This window comes from Mesoplodon densirostris, chromosome X (genome assembly GCF_025265405.1).
Source record: "Mesoplodon densirostris isolate mMesDen1 chromosome X, mMesDen1 primary haplotype, whole genome shotgun sequence".
Classification (NCBI taxonomy): domain Eukaryota; kingdom Metazoa; phylum Chordata; class Mammalia; order Artiodactyla; family Ziphiidae; genus Mesoplodon; species Mesoplodon densirostris.
This window is the reverse complement of record NC_082681.1, coordinates 83,589,801-83,609,880: the sequence shown is the minus strand read 5'-3', so window position 1 is coordinate 83,609,880 and position 20,080 is coordinate 83,589,801. Positions and strand designations below refer to the sequence as shown.

At 39.1% G+C, this 20,080-nt stretch overlaps 1 protein-coding gene across 1 annotated transcript in view; it reads right to left on the bottom strand.

Moving 5' to 3' along the window:
- The window catches only part of EDA2R (ectodysplasin A2 receptor), a 103,742-nt gene that overhangs the window by 40,926 nt on the left and 42,736 nt on the right, over positions 1 to 20,080 (bottom strand). Inside the window, exon 2 of the mRNA XM_060087525.1 lies at positions 13,997 to 14,093. Coding sequence (XP_059943508.1) covers positions 13,997 to 14,083 — 87 coding nt within the window. The 5' untranslated portion in view covers positions 14,084 to 14,093. The remainder of the gene's footprint in view (positions 1 to 13,996; positions 14,094 to 20,080) is intronic.

Sequence of the window (20,080 nt, the reverse complement as noted above, 5' to 3'; positions counted from 1 at the left end):
CATTTGTTTGTACTTATTTTTTTGATTTCCTCTTTTATTTCTTCAGTGACCTGTTGGTTATTAAGTAGTGTATTGTTTAGCCTCCACATGTTTGTATCTTTTAAAGTTTTTTTTTTCCGGTAATTGATGTCTAGTCTCATAGAGTTGTGGTTTAGAAAATATACTTGATACATTTCAATTTTGTTAAATTTACAAAGGCTTGATTTGTAATCCACGATATGATCTATCCTGGAGAATGTTCCATGAGCCCTTGAGAAGAAAGTGTAATCTCCTGTTTTTGGATGGAATGTCCTATAATCATCAATTTAGCCCATCTTGCTTAATGTATCATTTAAAGCTTGTGTTTCCTTATTTATTTTCATTTTGGATGATGTGTCTTTTGGTGAAAGTGGGAACTTAAAGTCCCCTACTATCATTGTGTTACTTTTGATTTCCCCTTTTATGGCTGTTAGCATTTGCCTTATGTATTGAAGTGCTCCTCTGTTTGGTGCATAAATATTTACAATTGTTATACCTTCTTCTTGGATTGATCCCTTGAACATTATGTAGTGTCCTTGTTTGTCTCTTGTAATAGTCTTTATTTTAAAGTCTATTTGGTGTGATATGAGAATTGCTCCTCCACCTGTCTTTTGATTTCCATTTTCATGGAATATCTTTTTCCATCCTCTCACTTTCAGGCTCTATGTGTCCCTAGGATAAAAGTGGGTCTCTTGTAGATAGCATATGTATAGGTCTTGATTTTTTATCCATTCAGCTAGCCTAGGTCTTTTGGTTTTAGCATTTAATCCATTTACATTTAAAGTAATTATCAATATATGTTCCTGTTACCATTTTCTTTTTTTTAAACATCTTTATTGAAGCATAATTGCTTTACAATTGTGTATTAATTTCTGCTTTATAACAAAGTGAATCAGCTATACATATACATATGCTATTACCATTTTCTTAATTGTTTTAGGTTTGTTATTGTAAGCCTTTTACTTTACTTGTGTTTCCTGCCTAGAGAAGTTCCTTTAGCATTTGATGGAAGGCTGGATTGGTGATGATGAATTATCTTAGCTTTGGCTTGTTTGAAAAGCTTTTAATTTCTCCATCGAATCTGAGTGAGATCCTTGCTGGTTAGAGTAATCTTGGTGGTGGGCGTTTCCCTTTCATCACTTTAAATATGTCCTGCCACTCCCTTCTGGCTGGCAGAGTTTCTGGTGAAAGATCAGCTGTTAACCTTATGGGAATTCCCTTGTTAATTGTTAATTGTTAATAACAATTGTTAATTGTTAAATGTTAATTGTTGCTTTTTCCTTGCTGCTTTAAATATTCTTTTCTTTATATTTAATTGTTTATAGTTTGATTAATATGTGTCTTGGCTTGTTTCTCCTTGGATTTATCCTGTATGGGACTCTCTGCGCTTCCTGGATTTGACTATTTCCTTTCCCATATTAGGGAAGGTTTCAACTATAATCTCTTCAAATATTTTCTCAGTCCTGTTTTTTTTTCTCTTCTTCTTCTGGGACCCCTATAATTCAAATCTGTGTGTGTTTAATCTCGTTCCAGCAGTCTCTGAGACTTTCCTCAATTATTTTCATTCTCTTTCCTTTATTCTGCTCTACAGTAATTATTTCCACTATTTTATCTTCCAGGTCACTTATCTGTTCTTCTGCCTCAGTTATTCTTCTATTGATTCCTTTTGGAGAATATTTAATTTCATTTATTGTGTCATTCTTTATTGTTTGTTTGCTCTTTAGTTCTTCTAGGTCCTTGTTAAATGTTTCATGTATTTTCTCCATCTATTTCCAAGATTTTGGATCATCTTTACTATCATTACTCTATATTCTGTTTCAGGTAGACTGCCTATTTCTTATTCATTTGTTTGTTCTGGTGGGTTTTTACATTGCTCCTTCATCTGCTGCATATTTATCTTCTCCTTTTATTTAACTTACCGTGTTTGGGGTCTCCTTTTCACAGGCTGTGCATTCATAGTTCCCGTTGGTCTTGGTGTCTGTCCCCAGTGGTTAATGTTGGTTTAGTGTGTTGTGTACCCTTCCTGGTGGAGGGGACAGGTGCCTGTTTTCTGGTGGATGAGACTGGATCTTGTCTTTCTGGTGGGTATGACCACGTCTGGTGGTGTGTTTTGGTGTGTCTGTGCACTGTGATTTTAGGCATCCTCTCTGCTATTGGGTGGTGTTCTGTTCTTGTCTTGCTAGTTGTTTGGCATAGGGTGCCCATCACTGTAGTTTGCTGGTCAACGACTGGAGCTGAGTTTTAGCGTTGAGATGGAGATCTCTGGGAAAGCTTTTGCCATTTGATATTACATGGGGCCAGAGTTCGCTTGTGGACCAGTATCCTGAACTTATCTCTCCAACCTCTGAAGCTCAGCCCTGACACCCATTTGGACCATCAAGACCCTGTCAGCCACATGGCTCAGAAGAAAATGGAGAAGAAAAAAGAAAGAAGGAAAGAAAGAAAAGAAAAGAAATAAAATTATTAAAATTCAAACAGTATTAAAAGAACTAATTAAAAAAAAGAAACAGAGCAACCAAACCAAAAAGCAAATCCACCAGTGACAACAAGTGCTAAAGACTATATGAACAAAAAATACCAAACAAACAAAAGGAAAGAGAGAACCCTAGGAGAAATGGCAAAATAAAGCTGTACAGACAAAATCATACAAAGAAGCATGCACATACACCTCACCGAAAGGGAAAAAGAAAAATAATATATATTTATATATATATATAAAGATAGAGAGCAAAGAAATCAATAAACAAATCTACAAGTAATAATAAGCTCTAAGTATTAAACTAAGATAAACATAAAACCAGAAACAAATTAGATGCAGAATGCAAACCCCCAGTCTACATTTGCTTCCAAAGTCTACCCCCTGAATTTTGGGATGCTTCATTGTTTATTCTGGTATTCCAGAGAAACTGGGTACATGAAGTTGATTGTGGAGATTTATTCTGGTGTTCCTGAGCTTCTGGGAGAAATTTCCCTTTCTCTTCTTTGTTTGCACATATCCTGGGTTTCAGCTTTGGATTTCTCCCCACCTCTGTGTGAAGGTCACCTGAGGGTGTTTGTTCTCCCCCCAAGACAGGAAGGGGTCAAAGTAGCAGCTGATTAGGGGGATCTGACTCACTTGAGCTGGGTGGAGGGAGGGGTATGGAATGCGGTACGAGCCTGGGGCAGCAGAGGCCAGTATGATATTGCAACAACCTGAGGCACGCCATGTGTTCTCCCAGGGAAGTTGTCCCTGGATCATGGGACCATGGCATGTCGGGTTGCACAGGCTCTGGGAATGGAGTTTTGGATAGTGACCTGTGCTTGCACACAGGCTAATTGGTGGCTGCAACAGCAGCCTTAGCATTTCATGCCCTTCTCTGGTGTTTGATATCTGGTGCTGATAGCTGCAACTCGTGCCTGTCTCTGGAGCTCTTTTAGGATGTGCTCTGAATCCCCTCTCCTTGTACACCCAAAAACAATGGTCTCTTGCCTCTTAGGCAGTTCCAGACTTTTTCCTGGACTCCCTCCCAGCTAGCTGTGGTTCACTAGCCCCCTTCAGGCTGTGTTCATGCAGCCAACCCCAGTCCACTCCCTGGGGTCTGAACTCCGAACCCTGTGCCTCAGCTCCCAGCCCCCACCAGCCCTGCTGGGTGAGCAGACAAGCCTTGCAGGCTGGTGAGTGCTTGTCAGTTCCAATCTTCTGTGTGGGAATCTCTCTGCTTTGCCCTCTGCACCCCTGTTATTGTGCTCTCCTCCATGCCTCGACACTCACACCCCTCCACCTCTCGTCTCCACCGGTGAAGGGGTTTCCTTGTGTGTGGAAACTTTTCCTCCTTCACAACTCCCTCCCAGAAATGCAGGTCCCTTCCCTATTCTTTTGTCTCTGTTTTTCCTTTTATCTTTTGCCTTACCCAGGTACGTGGGGAGTTTCTTGCCTTTTGGGAAGTCTTAGGACTTCTGCCAGCATCCAGTAGGTGTTCTGTAGGAGTTTTTCCACATGTAGATGTATTTTTGATGTATTTGTTGGGAGGAAGGTGATCTCCACTTCTTACTCCTCTGCCATCTTGAAGGTCCCCCTCAACACCCATTTATATAAAAACTCTCTAGAAAGTTGGCAAAGAGGGAACCTAATTCAACATAATAAAGGCCATATACAAAAAAACCCATAGCAAACCTTATTTTCAGTGGTTAAAAACTGTAACATTTCCTCCAGGATCAGGAACAAGACAGAGATGTCCACTTATGCCACTATTATTCAACGTAGTTTTGGAAGCCCTAACCATTGCAATCATAGAAGAAAGAAGTAAAAAGAATCCAAATTGGAAAATAAGAATTAAAACTGTCCCTGTTTGCTGATGACATGATACTATGCATTGAAACTCATAAATATGCTACAGGAAAACTACTACAGCTCATCAATGAATTTGGTAAAGTTGTAGGATACAAAATTAATACACAGAAATCTCTTGCTTTCCTATACACTAACAATAAAAGATCAGAAAGAGGAATTAAGGAAACAATCTCATTTACTGTCACAACAAAGATAATAAAATAACTAGGAATAAACCTACCTAAGGAGGCAAAAGACCTGTACTCAGAAATCTATAAGATACTGATGAAAGTAATCCAAGACAACACAAACAGATGGAGAGATATACCATGTTCCTGGATTTGAAGAATCAATACTGTGAAAATAACTATACTACACAAAGCAATCTACACATTCAGCACATTTCCTATCAAATAACCGATGGCATTTTTTACTGAATTAGCTCAAAAATTTTACAATTTGTATGGAAACACAAAAGACCCCGAAGAGCCAAATCAATCTTCAGAAGGAAAAACGAAGTTGGAGGAAACAGGTTCCCTGACTTCAGACTATACTATAGAGCCATGGTCATCAAGACAGTATGGTTCTGGCACAAAAACAAAACTATAGATGAGTGGAGCAGGATAGACAGCCCAGAGTTAAACCCACACACCTATGGTCACCTAATAGATGACAAAGCAGCAAGAATATTCAATGGAGAGAAGGGAGTCTCTTCAAAGAGTGGTGCTGAGAAAACTGAATAGCTACATGTAAAAGAATAAAATTAGAACACTCCCTAACACCATACACAAAAATAAACTCAAAATGGATTAAAGACCTGAATGTAAGGCTAGACCCTGTAAAACTCTTAGAGGAAAACAGGCAGAACACTGCTTGTTGTAAATCACAGTAAGATCTTTTTTGACCTACCACATAGAGTAATGAAAAAAAAGGACAAAAACAAATGGGACCTAATTAAACTTAAAAGTTTTTGTACCCCAAAGGTAACCATAGACAAAATGAAAAGACAACCCTCAGAATGGGACAAAAAAATATTGGGTTGGCCAAAATGTCAGTTCAGGGATTTCCATAAGATGGTACAGAAAAACACGAATGAACATTTTGACCAACCAAATATTTGCAAATGAAAGAATTGAAAATAGATTAATTGCCAAAGTATACAAACAGGTCATGCAGCTCACTATCATGAAAACAAAGAACCCAATCCAAAAGTGGATGGAATGCCTAAAATGACATTTTTCCCAAGGAGACATACAGATGGCCAACAAACACATGAGAAGCTGCTCAACATCATTAATTATTAGAGAAATGTGAATCAAAACTACAATGAAGTATCACCTCACACTGGTCAGAATGTACATCATCAGAAAATCTATAAACAATAAATGCTGAAGAGGATGTAAAGAAAAGGGAACACTCCTACACTGTTGATAGGAATGTACATTGGTACAGTATCTATAGAGAACAGTATGGAGGTTCCTTAAAGACTAAAAATAGAACTACCATATGACCCAGCAATCCCACTCCTGGGCATGTAACCTGAGAAAGTCATAATTCAGAAAGACTCATGTACCACAATATTCACTGCAGCTCTATTTACAATAGCCAGGACATGGAAGCAACCTAAACATTCATCAACAGGGGACTGGATAAAGAAGATGTGGTACATATATATATAACGGAATATTACTCAGCCATAAAAAGGAACGAAATTGGATTATTTGTAGAGACGTGGATGAATCTAAAGACTGTCATACAGGGCTTCCCTGGTGGTGCAGTGGTTGAGAGTCTGCCTGCCGATGCAGGGGACATGGGTTTGTGCCCCGGTCCAGGAAGATCCCACATGCCGCAGAGAGGCTGGGCCCGTGAGCCATGGCTACTGAGCCTGCACGTCCGGAGCCTGTGCTCTGCAACGAGAGAGGCCACAACAGTGAGGGGTCCGTGTACTGCAAAAAAAAAAAAAAAAAAAAAAAAAAGGAAGTATAACAATATAGTCCCTGACACATAGTAGGGCCTCAAATAGTAATAATAATTATTTATATTGTAATTCTTTCATATGTCTACTTACTAGTAATAATTACAGCACTTTAGTGAGGTAGTGCTACAGGTTAAATTGTGTCCCTCCCAAAATTCAAAAGTTAAAATTCTAAACCCCAGTAGCTAAGAATGTGACTTTATTTGGAAATAGGTCACTGCAGATGTATTAGTTAACATGAGGTTATATTGGAGTTGGATGGGCCCCTACTCCAATCATAAAAAAAGAAAAAGATCATTGGAGTAAAAAGACATGAGCCTCACTCTTCCCTTGTTCACTTGCTAGAGAAGAGAATGATGAGAGCTAGCTAGCTAGCATTTATTGAGAATAACCATGTGTCAGCCATGCCTTTTTATTTTATTCATCAATTCATTAATTCAGAAAATACTTAATGAGTGACTACTATGTGTCAGGATGCTATTCTGGATGTTGTGACTAAATTGAATCAACCAGACAAATTCCTGCTCTCATGGTCTTATATTCTTGTTTATTCTCCACAAAACTCTGTAAGCTGTGCATTATCATCTATGTTTCACAAATAAGCAGGCTTGAGGCATAATGTTGTATCACAACAAGTGACCCATTCTGGGAAACTTCTTCCATAACCAGAGACACCAGGCTGCAGTGGGTGAAAGGGGGATTTCAAAACAACACATATCCAGTCCAAGAGGCCTCTTTGTCCTGTGGGTCTGAGACTTCTCCCTCATCTAGAGACATGTGGCCATGGTGCACTGCAGTGGTATCCTACCACAAGAAGTGGTCTGGCCTGAGAAATATCCTTTCTCCCACAACTCAGAGACTTCCTTCCTCTAATCTAGATGCACCAGTGACCTGGCCCAATTCCTTACACCCCTTAGGCAGCACCAGCAGAGAGTAGTGAGAGCCATAGCAGCACCAGATAAACCACACAGACCAAAATCACAACCACAAAGACTCGGAAAATTAAATTGTTGTTAGAACCAGACTCACAAAAGTAGGCAAGGACCTGTGTGATAAACCTAAACAGGTAACTGCCTGCTAACATAAAAGATTTAACCAGAACCCTGAGTTTCCTAATATAATTGACAAAAATGTCCAAAATATGAAAGAAAAATATCCTGTCATAACAAGAATCAGGGAACTGCAACATGACTAAGAAAAAGCAATCAACTGACACCAACACTTAGATGAAACAGATGTTGGAATGATCTGACAAGGATTTTAAGGCAGGCATCATAAAATGTTTCAACAAGCAATCACACATCATCTTGAAACAAAAGAAGAAATAAAAAATCTCGAAAAAGAAATAGGAATTATAAAAATATGTAATTTTAGATAGAAATTATAAAAATAAAATATAAATCTCACTGTATGAACTCAATAGTAGGGAGGAGATGACAGATAATAGAATCACTGAACTTGAGGACACAAAAATAGAATGTATGCTATCGTGGACCTGTGGGACAACAATGAAAGATCAAACAATTATATTATCAGAGTCTCATGAAAAGAAAAGGAAAATATGTGTCTGAAAATACTTTCAAATAAGTAGATGTTGAATACTTCACAAATTTGGCAAAAGATCTACAGATTCAAGAGGATGAGAAATTCTCAAATAGAAGAAAGTCAAAGAAATGAACACCAATACACATTGTAATGAAAGTTCTAAAAACTAAAGACAAAGAAAAAATCTTGGAAGTAGCTACAAAATAAATGACATTAATTAAAGACCATACCAATAGGAATGACAGCAGGTTTCTATCTGGAGCCATGGAGGCCAGAATGAAGTGGTCAATGTTTTTCAAGTGCTGAAAGAAAAGAACTGCCACAAGTTCAAATTCTATATCCGTTGAAACCATCCTTCAGGAATTAACATGAAATAAAGACATTCTAAGGCAAAGGAAAACTAAAAGAATTTGTTGCTAGTAGATGTACCCTTAAAGAATGGCTAAAAGGAGTTCTTCAAAAGAAAGAAAATTCCAAACAGAAAGGAGATGATAAAATGATAGAAGAAGAAATTTTGGAGCATCAGGAAGGAAAATAAGAACATTGGAAGAACAAAAATATGGCTATATACAATAAACTGTACTTCTCATCAGTTTTATATATTGTTTAATGATTAAAAGAAAAATCATAGGGCTTCCCTGGTGGCACAGTGGTTGAGAGTCCGCCTGCCGATGAAGGGGACACGGGTTCGTGCCCCAGTCCGGGAAGATCCCACATGCCGTGGAGTGGCTGGGCCTGTGAGCCATGGCCGCTGGGCCTGCACGTCCAGAGCCTGTGCTCCACAATGGGAGAGGCCACAACAGTGGGAGGTCTGCATACCACAAAAAAAAAATCATAAAATTATCTAATAGTCAAAGCAATGATATTTGAAAGTAAGGAAAGTAAAGGAACCAAAGTAGAAGTACTGTTTCCATACTGTACTAAAAATGGTAAAATGTTGATAACATTGGAGAGTGGTAAGTCTCATGTGTATATTGTAATACAGTAAGTCCTCTATATACAAACGAGTTCCATTCTGAGAGCGTGTTCATTAAGTCCAGTTTTTTCGTAAGTCCAACAAAGTTAGTCTAGGTACCCAACTAATACAATCGACTATATAGTACTGTGCTGTAATAGGTTTATAATACTTTTCACACAAATAATACATAACAAACAAACAAACACAAAATAAAGAAAACATTTGAATCTTACAGTATAGTACCTTGAAAAGTATAGTAGTACAGTACAACAGCTGGCATACAGGGGCTGGCATTGAGTGAACAGGCAAGAAGAGTTACTGACTGGAGGAGGGAGAGGAGGTGGGAGATGGTAGAGCTGAACGATCGTCAGCAATAGGAGACTGAAGGCAAGCTTCAATTTCACTCATGCCTGATGTTGATGGAATGCATTTTCACATCTTTGAAAGTTCACAACTCAAACTTTGTAGGGGACTTACTGTACCCAGAATGATTTCAAGGAAACTGCACAAAAACCCTACAAATATATCAAGATGGAATCCTAAAAAAAAAATGTTCAAGTAACCCACAGGGGGTCAAGAAAAGACAAATGGAAGAACAAGAAAAAGAAAAATCTAAAATGATAAAATGGTCTAACATATCAACAATTACTTTAAATATAAATGGTTTAAGTACACCAATTAAAAGCAGAGATTGGCATTGTGGATAAACACTATCAAATTGTCCTCAACAAGAATTCCTTGAATAAGTAGATGTTTCATTTCTTAAGAAATTAAAAAGGAAGAAATTATCATGAAAAATTTATATTGAATTTTTTTTCTTTTCTAATGAGGAAGCAAAGAAAATTTGTTCAAATGATCAAGTCCCCCAAAACTCTTTTGCTACTAACCAGTTTTATAACCAGAAAAACATTGATCTTCTTAATTAATTTTACCAAGCTAGCACAGTTGTTATATAAGTTTTGATGCTGATGGTGCTGAGTACTTATTTATTATAAATAAAATGTTAACTTATAAAACATAAGAGGGCATTTAATCAAAAATCACAATAAAATTACCCTCGGGATGCAAGATACATTAATTTTGGAATTTATTAATATATGTCATCAAATTTATATATCAAAGGGACATACATAAAATAGTTAAGAGATAATGAATGATAAAATGAAATAAAATTCAAAACCATTTCTGATTTTTAAAAGTATTACACATTATATAAATGATTTTTAAAATACCCCATATTATTCTGTCTGTTTTTCTACTCAGGTGCCTTACATGAGTGAAGAATGAACAATAAACAATGAATAGAAGAAAAAAAACAAGCAAACAGAAACGGTTCACAAAACTGCAAATAAACAAACACCAAAAGGTGATATTTTCCCCTATCAAATAGAAAAAAGTAAAAAATAAATTAACATAAAGTCCTCATATGTTAGTAATTTAATGTTACAAAGGAAGACAAAATTAATAGATTATAGAAACACACATTATTTATGTGTGGTTAGGCTTCTGGGATATAAGAATTCCATGAATTGTTGAAAATAAATGTAATTATAGTGGAAATTAGTAAAAAAAAATCACAATTGCTATCTGCTAATATATTACAGGAATCTTAAAACTGTATGCATTATTTAGCTTGACAATTATACATCTAAAAATGTGTCCTGAGGAAAGAGTGTTGATTTTCTTTAAATATTTATTTACAATGATGTTTATGGTTCATATGAGTGAACTTTAAAACTAAATAAAATAAATTATAAAAACAAGACTGTGTCAGATGCTGTTAACTCCTTATCCAAACGTCATTGCCCATTTTCTTACTTACTAACAGAACACTGATTTCATTCTGGGTGGCAAAGTGACCAGCCTTAAGAACTGACTCTCCCTCCCTCCCTCCCTCCGTTCCTTCCTTTCTGGCTGCATTGGGTCTTTGTTGCTGTGCGAGGGCTTTCTCTAGTTGCCTCGAGGTAGGGCTTCTCTTCATTGTGGTGTGTGGGCTTCTCATTGCGGTGGCTTCTGTTGTTGCAGAGCATGAGCTCTAGGCACACGGGCTTCGGTAGTTGTGGCTTGTGGGCTCTAGAGTGCAGGCTCAGTAGTTGTGGCACACAGGCTTGGTTGCTCTGTGACATGTGGGATCTTCCCGGACCAGGGCTGGAACCCATGTCCTCTGCATTGGCAGGTGGATTCTTAACCACTGCACCACCAGGGAAGTCCAAGAAGTGATTCTTGATTGGTCTTAGTCCATTATGGAAATCCCATTTTTGTTTGCTAGGACTCATGTCCTAGCACTCCCAGCAGTTTTGAGATACTTATAATGCACAACTCTGGCCCATAACATACAAAGGGAAATCTGTTGGGGAGCTTCTAGGAAAATACTTCTTCACTAACAATGTCACGCTACTTTGTCTCTGCCCCTTCTTCCTGACTTTGACTCTGATGTAAAGATGTAATGCTTTGAGTTATGTTAACCAGGAGGCCACAAGCATGAGGAAAAAATGGCAAGGTGCCCAGGATGTAGGATAAAAAGAGCCTGGGTCCTTGACGATATTGTTGATCTGCCCACCCAACCACAAGGATCCCTGCTTCCAAATTTCATTACGTAAATAAATGTGTTTATGGTTCAAGTCACTGGTAAGTTTTATGTTACTTTTAACTTAGTACATCCTAATTTAATCAAAGGTTAACTAATTTGCCCACAGCAAATCTGGGACTCAAACCCATGTATATCCAATTTTTACTGAACCACTGTGACTGAGCAAGTCGCATACGTTCTCTGAGTCTCAGTTTCAACATCTAAAATGGGGCTCATAATACCTTCTTGGTGAGACTCGAGAGCCAAATGAGATAATGCACATGAAAGCTCTTTACAAAGTACAGACTGCTCTACAAGTACAAGCTGTTTTTACATAAAGCAGTTGCAGGAACACAATACTGCAGTTCATTCATTTTTTTTGAGCTTTCTAGTGGTGCTGAAATAAATGACAACAAAAGAGGTGCTTAGACAAATGCACACTTCATCATGTGCCACTTTTTGAGAATTTGGTAACAGCATTTTAACAGAAAGATGTATTTTTCTCCCTTGGAGAAGTTCAGGTTTGTAAATATGGATGGTTTTAAAGGTAATGGCCATGTACATGACAGGAACATTTCTCAGAGGTTGTTCTTATAGGAGTGCCAAGACTTTTGATCATGAAGATGAATGTGATATTTAAAATAGATTTTTTCAAGCTAAGTAACTTATTCCATTGGGTCCATCCTAATGTCTAGCATGACCTAACTTCTGAAGACTTTTCCTTGGTCTTGGGATCCCCTATTAACCATGTGGGCACCCCACTGTGATATAGAATGCTATGTGTAAAGAGTTAAAATTAGAGTTAGTGCTTGTCTGTTAATATCCCTGGGCCTTAGTCTCTTCATTTGTGAAATAGGGAAGTAGGAAGGAGGCGGGCTAAATAATTGATACCTTTTGTTTCAGTCAGAGTATCATGTCACTCTCCTAACTAAAACTATCCAAAGTGTTCCTAGTGTGCTTTTTAAAAAATTAAAATTTCTCATCATAAACTTAAAGATTCCCATGGTTTGGCCGATACCTCCCTCTGTGACCTCATTATGTACTACTCTACCTCTCACTCACCAATCATCAGCTGCACTTACCTTCTTCCTCTTTCTTGAACATGCCTAGCTCATTCTCACCTTGGAACTGTGCACTAGCTGTATTCTCTCCCCAAAAGGCCCCTCCTTAGAGAGGCCTTCCCTTGCTACCTGATCTAAGCAGCCACCCAGTTACTCTGTATCAGGTCACTGTAAATAATTCTTGCCATACTTCCATATCTATGTATGTATCTTGTTCATTGTTTGCTCCACTAATTAAAAGGTAATGTTCATGAAGGCAAATAATTTTGTCTGTTTTACCATACCCACAGTGGCTACAACCATGCCTGCCACTTTGTAGGTGTTCAATAAGTAATTGCTGAATTAATGAACGACTTCATAAAATATGTGAGTGTGGAAAAAAAAATTTGCCGGCTGTCTATTCCCAGCCTTTGTGTTCCCAGCTGCAGCCTAAATTTAATACCACCCCCAGGTTCTGGGACCAACAGGGACGTAAAGCAGGAACAATTAAGCAGCTCCAGCTCTGCAAGACAGGGCTGTGTATAAAATCCCTGCTTTGTAGGTGGTTTTGTTCTGACTCTTACCACTAATTAGGATTCTAGACCCTCCCTAGTTCCCCATCAATGAAGCCTGTCTTGCAGTTTCCTCAGTGGCCCAGTCCCTCTAGACAGAGGCCACATTTCAGACTACTCAGTTCTTCTCTCTTTCCCATTCCCAAGACCTGATATCTGGCTCCTGAACCCCAAACGAGTGGGCCCTGCTTTAGTTGACATATGTCCCTAATACCAAACAGCCTTCCTAGGCCTTTGCATTACACATTTACTCTTGAAATACCCCACTGTCTTATGGAATCCCCCCCTACCCCTGATGCTGCCAGGTTGACTTCTTTTTTTTTTTTTTTATTTTAATGCTTGGCTTATTTATTTATTTATTTATTTACTGGCTGTGTTGGGTCTTCGTTTCTTTAGAGGGCTTTCTCTAGTTGTGGCAAGCGGGGGCCACTCTTCATCGCGGTGCGTGGGCCTCACACTATCGTGGCCTCTCTTGTTGCGGAGCACAGGCTCCAGAAGCGCAGGCTCAGTAGTTGTGGCTCACGGGCCTAGTTGCTCCGCGGCATGTGGGATCTTCCCAGACCAGGGCTCGAACCCGTGTCCCCTGCATTGGCAGGCAGATTCTCAACCACTGCGCCACCAGGGAAGCCCCAGGTTGACTTCTTAATGGAGCTGTGACTGCTATTGTCATAATCTTTGTTTTCTGGTTTTTTTGATGTGGACCATTTTTTTTTAAGTGTACTGAATTTATTACAATATTGCTTCTGATTTATGTTTTGGTTTTTTTGGCCTTGAGGCATGTGGGATCTTGGCTCCCCGACCAGGGATGGAACCTGCACCCCCTGCATTGGAAGGTGAAGTCTTAACCACTGGACCGCCAGAGAAGTCCCCTGTCATAATCTTTGGTTTGTTTTATCTACTAAACTGATTAGACACAGATGGGGATGTCTCTCCTAATCTTGGACTCTCTTGGTTGCCAGTCTGGTTCCTAAGATGTTACAGAAATAAGTATCCTGACCAGGGGGACTTACCTTGGAGAGCTCTTGTCCAGGCCCACAGAGTTGGCAAGCGACACACCGTCCCCATTGGTCCCAGTACTCATTTTCTTGGCAATCCATGGTGGGAATGCTATGGGCACAGAACACAACAATTAGGGAACTAGTGGAAAGGGATTTCAATGTAAGTAGTGGCTTCCATGTCAATTGGTTTATGGGCCTCTTAATCTAGTCTCTGGTCCTGGGTTATAAGGGTTGAGAAAGCCAACCCAAAACAGCTAATGCATATATTGCACTGACCATGTGCCAAGAACTCTTAAGTGGTTTACAAGTAATAATTCAACCTTTAAAACAACCATATCAAGAATTATTAGCCTAATTTTGCATATGAGGAAAATGAAGCACAGAGACCAAGGGATTCACCAAAGTTCACACAGTTAGTGGCTATAACACTTGCTGAACTGGAAAGAGAATAAGACAAGGAGCTGGCTTCTGCCTAGGGAGTAGTGAATAACCACAATCTTTCACATGTTACCAGCTATTAACAGTTTAGAAAGCACTTTAATACCCATTATTTGGTCCATACAACATCCATGTGAGGTAAGCAATATAGAGATTATCATCCTTCTTTTGTGGATGAGAAAGCTGAAACATGGTTCCCTTTTGCCAAAACTGTCTTTAACTTTGAGGAGAACTAGCTGTCATTGCTTCTGTCCTTGTCTGGGTAGAAGGGAGAATGGCCCAGCATGAATAAATGTGCTGGTACACTAAGGTGTAGAGAAAAGGAAACACTAGTCAGATAACAGTTCTCATAATAAAAATGGCATAGGGCAGTGGCACTAGCATTGGTCAGAGTGTTGGGAGATATGGGTTCTATCCTGGATATAGGGTAACCAATCATCCAGGTTCACTTAGGACTAAGAAGCTTCCTCAGGACATGGGACTTTCAGTGTTAAAACTGGGACAGTCTCAGGTAAATTGGGATGGTTGGTCAACTTACTTGGCTCTTCTTCTTTCAACCTATGACCCTGGATGATTCACTTTATTTTGTCTGGCCTTAGTTACTTAATTTGAAGAAAGGGGGAAGTATATTCCTCACCTACCTTATATAGCTCTTGGGATGATTAAATGAGCTAAGGTCCATCAAAGCATTCTGAAGGATTTGAAAAGCTATACAAAATAAGACAGGGTTAAGTATGTAGACAGAGAGTTTTCTACAAAGGTGAATTTTAATGTAAGTAACTGATACATGGGGATTTCACTGCTCAAAGAGAAAGGTGGGATGAGATTCTTTTGTGCACTCCTTGACCTTATTCCAAGGTGAACTTCAGGTGGCTTCTCAAAGTACTGAAAGTCCTAAGTATGTACTTCCAGTCAGAAGAGAGGAGAGTGTGAATGTACACCTTGAGAGACCATCACTCCTCCCTTCAAAAGTCCCCAATAGCGATGGGGTAAGTCATCCTGTCTGGCATTTTTGCTTGAATGCACCTTTTCCCACCATCAACAGGGCCATTCTTTCCCATGCATTCATTCAGAAGAAAGTGGGCTACAAAATCCATTTTTGCACAAGCTGAAGATGCTCCCTCCTATGTTGTTTCGATTACTGGCCCATAGTGTCACCCTCAGTATGCACGCTCCCCTCCCTACCCCATCTTCTCATTAAGAACAAAAACCATCAGTGGTCTCACAGCCCTCATGACAAGGGAATTAAGTGTCATGGGCACAGGGCCAGCATACTTGTCTGGACAACTCCCCTGTATCCTTCTCTTGCCCACAAAAACAGAAAAACATTGTCAGGAGCCAAAGAGCAGTCCTGCCCTTGAGATAAGCTCCTGATATAGGCATCTAAAATCTCCACAGCAGCTGTTTCTGGTCTTTGGGTGTCTGAGACACCCTATTCTGTTTGGTATCCAGAGCCCCTCCCATGTAATAAACATCATGTGGCATGAATTTTAACATGTCCCTCTAACTTTGGCTTTGAGACCTGTGTCTAGGCAAGTCAGGCATATTGCCAAATCCCCATATCAGGTCCCAGGGGATAAACAAAGGACTTTTTCCCCCTCTTTTGTCAAACTGTTTATCCAAAGCATACAAATTAAACTGTCTTTCATTATAAATTTAACAAATTGCCTTTTTAAAAAAGAAAGTCACATAGACTCTGATCTGTTCTGAAGAAGTCAGGGCATATGCATAAAATTGTCTAATAATGGTTAAATTATTACCCAGGGACAAACTCAGACCTTATGTAAAGTTCTTCCCTGTGGTCAGCAGTGTCCTGTGGTAGATGTACTGCCTTTTTATTTTAAGAGAAGGTGGGAGAGAATAATTAGGCTTTAAGAAAATCAGAGCTACTCTGAAGCATCCTATAACTACAGCTAACACTCTTCTAAAATGTCACAGAAGATATGTCTGAATCTTCCAAACTGCTGTATAAGTCAGCAATATAGACAGACCTATAAGATTTTGACATATGTATATACTCATACAAACACTATCCAGATAAAGATACAAATACAATACCTTTCCATTACCTCAGTAGACCCTTTCATGCCCCTTCCCAGTCAGTGCCATCCCCTTCTCCCAGGTAATTTCCATTCTGGCTTCTATCACAATTATTAGTTTAACCTGTCCTTGAACTTCATATAAATTGGATTCATATAAGAGCACTCTTGGGACTTCCCTTGTCGTCCAGTGGCTAAGACTTTGTGCCCCCAATGCAGGGGGCCCGGTTTTGATCCCTGGTCAGGGAACTAGATCCCACATGCTGCAACTAAATATCCCACATGCCACAACTAAAAGATCCCACACGTGGCAAAAGAAGATCCCAGGTGCCACAACTAAGACCCTGCACAGCCAAATAAATACATAAATAAATATTTCAAAAAAAAGAGCACTTTTTTGTTTCTGGCTTTCTTTGCTCAATGTAATGTCTGTGAGATTTATCCATTACACTGTATGTAGCAATATTCATTCCATATCATTGCTGTGTAGTACCCCATTGTATGGATATGCCACAATTTATTTATGCATTTTTTTTGGTTGATGGACATTGAGCTGTTTCTAATTTGTAGCCATTTATAATAAAGTTGCTATACTATGGTCAACTGATTTTCAAAAAGAATGCCAAGACAGTTCAATGGGAAAGGAACAGGCTTTTCAAAAAAAGGCATAGTGACAACTGGGTGCCTACATAAAAAATAATCAAATTGGACCCTTACCTCACACCATATATAAAATTAACTCAAAATGGACCAAACCTCTAAATGAAAGATATAAACCTATAAAACTCTTAAAAGAGCTTTATAAGAAAACATAAAAATGTTTATAATTAAATATTTCTCTTATAAGAAAATATAGGTATAAATATTTGTGACCTTTGATTAGGCTATGGTTTCTTAGATACAACACCAAAAGGAAAGCAATGAGACAGAATAAAATGATAAATTTTACTTAATCAAAATTTAAAACTTTTGTGCTTCAAGGACAATATCAAGAAAATAGGGCTTCCCTGGTTGTGCAGTGGTTGAGAGTCCGCCTGCCGATGCAGGGGACATGGGTTCGTGCCCCGGTCCGGGAAGATCCCACATGCCGTGGAACAGCTGGGCCCGTAAGCCATGGCTGCTGAGCCTGCGCGTCCGGAGCCTGTGCTCCGCAAGGGGAGAGGCCACAACAGTGAGAGGCCCGCGTACCGCAAAAAAAAAAAAAAAAAGAAAAGAAAAAGACAACCCACATAATGGGAGAAGAAAACCTATAAATTATAGAGAACTGATTATATATATATATATATATATATATATATATTAGAGAAATCTTACAACTCAACAATAAAAATGCGAATAACCTAATTAAATATGGGCAAAGTACTTGAATATACATTGCTCCAAGAAGATATAAAAATGGCCAATAAGGATATTTAAAGATGCTCAACGTCATTAGCAATTAGGGGATTGCAAATCAAAATCACCATGAAATCCCACTTCATACCCACTAAGGTGGCTATAATAAAAAAGGGGATGATTAAGTGTTGGCAAGGATGTGGATAAATTGCAAACCTCATATATTGCTGGTGAGAATGTAAAGTGGTGCTGTCCCTTTGGAAAATGGTTTTGCAGTTCCTAAAAATATTAAACATAAAGTTACCACGTGATCCAGCAATTCCAATATTTGGTATATACCCCAAAGTACTGAAAATATATATCCACACAAAAATTTGTACATGAATGTTCCTAGCAGCATTGTACATAATAGCCAAAAGTGTAGAAACAACTCAAATGTAAATTAACTAAGTGGATAAACAAAATGTGGTCTATCAATACTATTAAATATTATTCAGCCAGGAAAAGGAATGAAATACTCGATGAGGACTACAACATGGATTAAACTTGAAAATATTATGCTAAGTGAAAGAAGCCACACAAAAGGAAAACTATATGATTCCATTTATATGAAATGTTCAGAATAGGCAATTCATAGAGACAGAAAGTAGGCTAGTAGTTGCCAGGGGCTGGGGAAAGGAGAGAATAGGACATAGCTACTTAATGGATATGAGTTTCATTTCGGGGTGATGAAATGGTTTGGAACTAGATAGTAGTGATGGTTGTACAACTTGGTGAATATGTTAAAAAACAGTGAATTATACACTTTAAAAAGTGAATTTTATGGTATGTGAATTATGTTTCAATTTTTTAAAAAAACTAGTTCTTCAGCTTTTTCTTTAACACTGTGAACTACCCTGTATCATTCTAATAGACATTGCTTAAGTTATTCCCCAAATTAAAATTTTTAAAAGTTACTAGGAATATTCTTATATATGCCTCCAAATGATTTTTTTTTTACCCAAATTTATCTAGTAAGTACTATTTGGGTATATTGATTGGGTTTAACCTGAGGTGCTGACAAGTGGCAAGATGACTAGAGTATCTGTTTATTTTGTCTGTCTCTGTCATGTGACTGCTCACTCTGTCCATCCCCCTGTCCTGATCCCCTCCCCCCCCGAAAAAAAATAAATTAGAAAAATAAGAATGCAACCTGACAGGGAAAAGGAGAAGTAATGAGGCTGACATTAATAATAATTCCCACATAAGCTCATTGTGTCTTAAAAATTGATTTTGGCTAAGTTTCTCCTGGATGTTAGGTACTCAGACTACTGCCAGTGCAGCTGCCTCTGGCCACAGCTTACAATTGCTGCTCTTCTCAACTTGCACATGCCTGTGGGATGAAACATTCTGTCTCTAGGACGGGTGGGCAGAACAAGATGGCAGGTCTAAATTAAGAACTCAGGACTTCATGGAAGATATTTGCTTTTCCTGGGAAGTGCAGGAGGTGTGGGATTAAAGAGGATGAGGAAGACAGCAGCTGGTCCATGCCCTGCCCATTCCTCTCCTTGTGAGCTTGCCCAGTCACCCACGTGCAGAGGATGGGCAAAAATCAAAGTAGTTGCTCAGTCTGGCCGTGAGAACAGTACTATCTTTGAAAATCAAGCTTCTAATCTGTGCAGTGCCCTCATCATTTCCAGATGTTTGGCCTATAATTCAGATGTTGCTTTATCATTTGGTGCTGGCTCTCAGCCTTCTCCTTCCTGGCCTGGCCCAGGGCTACTCCTATCTCAGTTTTCTCTTGCCCATAATCTGCTTCCAAACTATCAAACATCTTATCTTCCTCCTGCCCAAGTATTTGTGAATTCTGCATTCCTCAGAATGGTGAGTGGTCCCAGGTCCAGCTCTGCCATCAGAAGCATGATCCTCCCCATTGACAAACTCAAGGTCCCAATCATATCATGAGGATTTGGTCAATCTCTTTGACTAGTGGTTCTCAGTATAGGCTGCACCTTGGGAGCTTAAAAAAAACACTTATACCTGGGTCACATTCTTGAGATACTGATGTATTTGGAATTTTAAAAATTCACCAGATGATTCTCATGTGCAGCCAACTTTGAAAATCATTGTTTTAAGGGCTCTTTTTTTTTTTTTTTTTCTGTACGCGGGCCTCTCACTGCTGTGGCCTCTCCCGTTGCGGAGCACAGGCTCCGGACACACCGGCCCCGCGGCCATGGCTCGCGGGCCCAGCCGCTCCGCGGCATGTGGGATCCTCCGGGATCGGGGCACGAACCCGCGTCCCCTG